At 40.0% G+C, this 6,517-nt stretch overlaps 1 protein-coding gene across 1 annotated transcript in view; it reads right to left on the bottom strand.

Annotated features, from left to right (window-relative positions):
• The window catches only part of LOC102372938 (sulfotransferase 6B1-like), a 21,626-nt gene extending 16,789 nt beyond the window's left edge, over positions 1 to 4,837 (bottom strand). Inside the window, exons 1-3 of the mRNA XM_006017006.3 lie at positions 4,821 to 4,837; positions 3,929 to 4,164; positions 2,480 to 2,625 (exon numbers count right to left, since the gene is read on the bottom strand). Coding sequence (XP_006017068.1) covers positions 2,480 to 2,625; positions 3,929 to 4,133 — 351 coding nt within the window. The 5' untranslated portion in view covers positions 4,134 to 4,164; positions 4,821 to 4,837. The remainder of the gene's footprint in view (positions 1 to 2,479; positions 2,626 to 3,928; positions 4,165 to 4,820) is intronic.
• Positions 4,838 to 6,517: the final 1,680 nt, after the last annotated feature.

A 6,517-nucleotide genomic window follows, 5' to 3' on the forward strand; every position in this document is an offset into this window, starting at 1 on the left:
CTTTCCCTTCTTCTGCTGCTGGTGGTCAATTGGCTCATGGTGCCAGCATCTGCAGTTAAGTCCCTCAATGTAGCAGGTTCTTCCTCTCTGCTACACAGGGCTAGGACCCAGAATAACCAAGATAGAATAGCTGATATTTAACAAATTTAGATTGGAGATTAGGAGAAACTTACTTTGAGGGTAATCAGGCACCAGAACAGGTTACTAGAGAAACCATGAAATCTTCATTCTTGGAAATTTTCAAGACCAGGCACTTGGCTAGGATACTTTAGTCAGATTGACCCTGCCTTGAACAGAAGGATAATCTAGATGACCTTGTATGGTCCCTTCCAGCCCTACTTTCCTCTGATCCTGTGAACCTAGCTATCCCTTCTGAGTGACAGGGCAAATTCATTTGAGTCCAACATAGCTATGCTGCTTCTGGTACCCAAGCTAGCTCATTCAGTTTTGCTTGGGTATTTCTACATAGCAATGTATTGTGTCACGTAAACATATCTCAGGTGCTTTGGAGTAAATTTCTTCTAATTTTTGTGAGTTTTCCTATATGCAAATTGGATATAATGATATTTACCTGCTTTGTTAAAAACTTTGAGATCTACTGTAAAAATTGGCACATAAAATGTAGATATGATTTATGTTGTGTGGTAAGTAAGTATTTTTATAACGTGCATACATAGGCTGCAGAAGTCAACATCATAGTTGTCCTGGGCAATCATTCAGGCTGACATATTCAGTTCAAATACAGAGTCAAACTATATATTTCAGAAGAATCTTAGCTGAGATGGACTTTGAGAAAGAAAATTCCTTCCCTACCTAGTATTGGATGTGAGATGCATTGGCAGATCTGTGCGCTGTTGTTTGCACTGCCTGTATCATGAAACTGCTTCAAACTAGTAAAAGGACTCTGTAAACTGCAGCCATAAATTTCATACCTTTAATATACAAAAAGCCAGTTACTTCAGAAATGATAAAAATGCAGTCATGGTATAGGAAATGTGCATGCAGTCTGAACCAGCCATGGACTAGCTACAGAATCCATGAGTTCCTGAGTATTATTATGCATTTATAATTAAATGCTCATTTCCTGAATTTTCTTTTATTGATTCTGCATTTGACTGTCAAAGAAACTCTTCCCTATGCCCTAGAAAGCAACATTTCATCCAGCAACTGTTAACCATCCATACTGCCACAGTCCATGTTTTCTTATTTATTTATTGACCTGTGCTTTTTATAGCAAACACTCAGTAATTTTTGCCTTTAGGTGCTCTGAAAGAATCATGGGCAAAGAGGGAGCATAAATCCAAAATTCTCTGTTGCTGTTTTATCCCCCCCAGACTCGTCAGGATGTCCTGCTGCCAACTATTTCTGGGTACACCTATACTGCTGTTGAGAGGCATGATTGCAGTAACAGTAAATATGTCCAAGTAAGTTCTAATCCACCTAGTTTAGGGTAACACTAGAAGTTTAAGATTCAGAAGCATGAACTCCTGAAAGGGAAAACTATCAAAGTGCATACACTGGTATATCTATATGCTGCCAAAGCTAGTTTTAGGAGCAAGAAATTGGAGCAATAACCTGGGTCCCCACTACACTAAATCAGTAAAAGTCACCCACTGTGGAGGTAGGGGAAAGGGAAGAGTCAACGCTTTAGCCTCTACCCACAGCCTCTGTAAGTCTAATACCAACTCTGTTCGGTAGGCTTGTACAACGTGTGTTGATGTCTGTGCCACTGTATTCTCAATGCTAGTGTTACCAGCATCAGATTAAAGCTAATGTGGCAATCACACTTCTGATTACAATGTAGAGGTAACCTGTAATAGAGACAGGAAGAACGCTCAGGGGTAGGACTTCCTGAATCACTGAGGGAGTCCATGAGTTTCTCCATCCCTAGAAATTAAAAAAAAAACATATTTGAGAGACACTTACCTGGGGTGGTTTAATTAGGGATGATCCTGCCTTGAGCAGGGGGCTAAACTACGTGACTTCATGAGATCCCTTCCTGACCTCTTTCCTATGATCCTATGATCCATAGATGCCACTAACTTAGTGTTCCCTCTGCTCTTCCCTCTCCCACCCCACTTTGGACAAATTACTTTGGCTTTGGAGAAAAATAATCTCCATGGCAGGGCCTGTACTGGACCATGGTCAGCACACTGCTCTGTTTTCATTATCATTTTCCACTTCAGGGAGTAATATAACATACAGTGCTGCAGCCCCAAAACTATTCTGTGATATCCTTTTCAATAATCAATTAATACTATATCTGACATTGATCTCACTGTTCTGTACATCTGAAGCACTCTCAGAACTCCCTAGCCCAGCTAGGCTATCCCTGTTGTTATGACTTGATCACAAAGTTGGGGAGATAATGGACCATCCACAGCCTAAGACAGCTATTATATTTTTAACAATTCTCAGATGGTTCAAACAGTGCATGTTAACATTGCTGATATTATTTTTCCTAATATTCTTTGCTGACCTGAAATTGCTTTTCATCTCTAAACTCTAGCCGTGAAATCATTGGTACTTCTTTTTCAATACTGTTTCTAGAATTAATTTCCTCTTCAGTATATTTGCCAGCTGTTGTTTCCAAATCCTTCAGGATTTGTTCAAGCCAATTTGTACCTGAAAAAAAGAAACCAGTTCCAAAACTGTGACTTGAGAATTTTCACTACAGCTTTGAACCTAGCTGGCTTGCAAATACTCTTGTCTTTAAATAATAATAATAATAATAACAACAACCAGGGCAAAAGAATAACTGGCAGTCAAAGATGGTAGCTGAAAACCTAGAAATCTTATTGTGATACAGAAACATTTCCTACTGTTTTTTTGAAACAGCAGCATCCAATGAACAGAAAAGTACTGTTCCATCAGATTATATAATTTGTGACCAATATAACAAACAGGAACAACTGAGTTGTGTCATATGATCTACTTTGTGAGGAACAATTTACTTAGAAGCCACTATGTTCAGAAGCATGTTTCTTGATTCAGTGAAAGAAAGTCATATGCAAATCATAAAGTAATGATAATTGTTGCCACTGAATATGCTGTTTCTTGCCAATCAACATTATATCAATACTAACTTTACCAAAAGCAAATGATACAATAATGGCTTCTCAAAAGAAAGCAGCTTAGCTGGAAACAGAGCAACAGCACTGATGATTCAAGGTTAGGTGAAATCTGGATTCACTCATATTGAAGAGGTAAATTGCTCTTTTGTTCTCATTTTACCAGTGTAAATTTGGAATCTTTCCAAATATATACTACTGTAACTGATGGTAGAATCTGATCTTGTCATTCCAAATCACATTTGTTCAATTTATAAGTGAAAGGATTGTTTTCCAAGCTTCCAACCTTTGAAACACCATCAAGGTGAAACTGTTTCTGCTGTGTTATTCTCAACTCACTCAGAATCAACTGGCATTGATTTTAGTAAAGATTTCTGGTCTTCACTGAATCAAATCTAAAATGAGGCATAAATGAGCATTTTAATAATATGTCTCTTTTGATATTTGGGTTAGATCTTACAATCTTTTACTTTTCATGCTTGTGAATTCAGATTCAACCTGAGGCAGATACTACCAAAAACTTACCAAAAAATTGTATCTATATTCTAAACCAATAAACCCTAAATGTATAATTACTGAAAAATGTAATTATTCAGGCGGAGACTAAGTGAATGGAAGTAATTCATTCCAAACCTCACCCCTGCCTACACACTAAAATACATTACATACTCCAATGTAGGCAGTCTACAGAAGAAACTATCTTACTTGTTTTAAGAAACCCCTAAAACACTATCTTCGTAACAGACCCCATTTACCTTAAACTGCATTAATTCATTAATCATCCATCAGCATTCAATACAATGAATACACGTATAGCATGTTACATTTAATTTGTGTAGCAAACTAGTAATATTCACCAGTTTTAGGGTATCCTGCTAGGATTATATCATCATTCCTTGCTTCAAAAGACTGAAGTGCTTTGAAATTTTCTGGGCTGCAAAAATTGGCAGGATACAAAACTCCTTCATAGGAAATTAACAAATATTCTGGGACCATCTTTTCACTGTTAGCCAATATCTCATTCAGTAATTCAATAGGCGTTCTCCTCCTGTTCGTATCCATGCTTGTTTCTCTATGAAACTGTGGAGAGAGACTGAGGCACAGGCTGTGTTTTAGCAGTATAGATAGATTTTGTTACAGATACATTATAAAAGGGCAAAGAACATTCAGGAAGAAAGTAAATGTTACTGATTAACTCAAGTGTTTGTGACTAAAGGCAGGCAGGTCTTGCTTTATATGTACTCTATTGAAGTTCGATGTTACAATATGTCCTTCAGTACTGAGATTTCCCAAACATCTCAAACTCATAGTTGCCAGTCCCACCCAGATTCAGAGATAATCCATCTGAGATGTTTAAGGCCAATTAATTTACCCCACTCATCCTGAGGAAATAACCATCAGAGGAATTGTAGTGACATAATGTGTGCACATATGACTGACTAGAGCAGTGGTTCTCAACCTTTTTTATACTGGGACCCATTTGCAAAGATTGATGGCTTGTCCCGACCCATCCCTCCCTGGCCTTGCCAGTGCCAACCCACAGTCCTCCACCCCCACACCCAACCCACCCTGTTGCATCCTCAGTGTCTGGCCACCCAGCCACCTTCTCCCAGTGCTGGCATGCACCTGCCCCCGCACATACACCAATTCCCTCCACACATTCACACACACACATACACACACACTGCCCATCCCCACCCTGACAGTTCCCAAGCCCTGGCCCTCCACCCCTGCTCCCCACACACTTACCTTCATCTGGTTGCTGGGACTGCTCCCATAATCCTGCCCGGCTGCCTGCTGGCTATGCTCCAAGCAGCCCCTTGGAGGCAAACATTGCCAGTCTGCAAAGAGAAAACTGCACTTTTGCACATTTTTCTTGCACTTGCTTGTGACCCTTTGAAATGTTCTTGTGACCCACTTTTGGATCGCAACCCATGGGTTGAGAAATGCTTGACTAGACCAAGCTATGACAAAAAGCTGAAACCAAAACATCAGATCTAAACAAACAGTAGCTTGCAAAACAGCAATACCTACAAAAGTCAATGTGAAATTTGCAGGTATTTGAGAACTTTAGAAATCTGAGCAGTAAGTACTATATGTTGATTTAGGAATATTGGTTGTAGCCATGTTGGTCTAAAGGCATAGTCAGACAAAACTCTTGGGGCAGAGGCAATATCTTTTATTAGACCAACTAGATAGTTGCAAAAGTATTTTATTTGCAAGCTTTTGGGCCCAAACACCCTTCTTCAGGCAAAGGAGAATACAAAGATTGTAAAATGTATGCCAGGTAGAAACAAAATTTCATATTGGACAGGAGAACTAAAAGATGGTGTGATTCTCTTGGGTAGAAAAGTTCATTTGTAAAAAAGCTGCTCTGCAAGTATGCTGATTAGGCTCAAACAAAGGCTGGAGCAGGATGTTTACATCAAAGTGTCCAGTGGGAGGCAGGTTGCTGAATTGTGCTTCATAGATTTTGTAGATTTCATCAATGTTTAGGGTCAGAAGGGATCTTAGTAGATCATTGTGTCCAACCCTCTGCCCTGGGCAGGAAAGAGTACTGGGGTCAGGTGACCCCAGCCAGGTGCTTGTCTAGTCTCCTCTTAAAGACCTCCAAGATAGGGTAGAGCACCACCTCCCTTGGAAGTCCCTTCTTTCTTGTTAAGTTGTTCATATTGCACAGGAGAACTGAAAGAAGGTATGGTTCTCCTGGGTGGAAACATTTTTTAAACTTGCAACTATCTATCTGACCTAATAAAAGATATTGCCTCTACCCCAAGAGTTTTGTCTGCCTATATATTGACTTAGGAGCCCATTGTATGTTAATTACAGTTTTCTTACATTGCATGTCTGGTGACTCTTGCGTACTTGGCAATCCTAAGTACAATTTACTGACTTTTTATTTGTGACTATATAAAATAGAGCTCATCTTTGAATGAAGGATGACACTAGGAATGCTTTACTACAGACCATTTGCTTAAAACAGTTGCATTGCATAAGTTCTCAGTATATCTGAGGCCCCTGGCTGATGTTATACCTAACAGGGCTCCTGAGGCAGCTCACGGAGACCATAAAAGCTAAAGAGGCGGTAGTCATGGGGGACCTAAACTACCCAGACATCTGCTGGGAGACACAGACGGCAAAGTCCCAACGCTCATGCAGGTTTCTAACCTGTGTACAGGACCTCCACCTGACACAGGAGGTACATGGTCCCACTAGGGGGAATGCCATACTGGATCTGGTATTGGCAACGGGGGATGACATGGTAGGGGACCTACAGATCAGTAGCCATCTGGGGGACAGTGATCACCTAATAATAGAATTCACCATAAGACGTTGGGTGGGTAAGGTAACTAGTACGGTGAAAGTGCTAGACTTTAGGAAAGCTGATTTCAATGAACTCAGGCGGTTAGTCAAGGACGCACTGCAGAGTAGGAGTTTTGAAATGA

The sequence above is a fragment of the Alligator sinensis genome, unplaced genomic scaffold (assembly GCF_000455745.1).
Source record: "Alligator sinensis unplaced genomic scaffold, ASM45574v1 scaffold448_1, whole genome shotgun sequence".
Lineage (NCBI taxonomy): Eukaryota > Metazoa > Chordata > Crocodylia > Alligatoridae > Alligator > Alligator sinensis.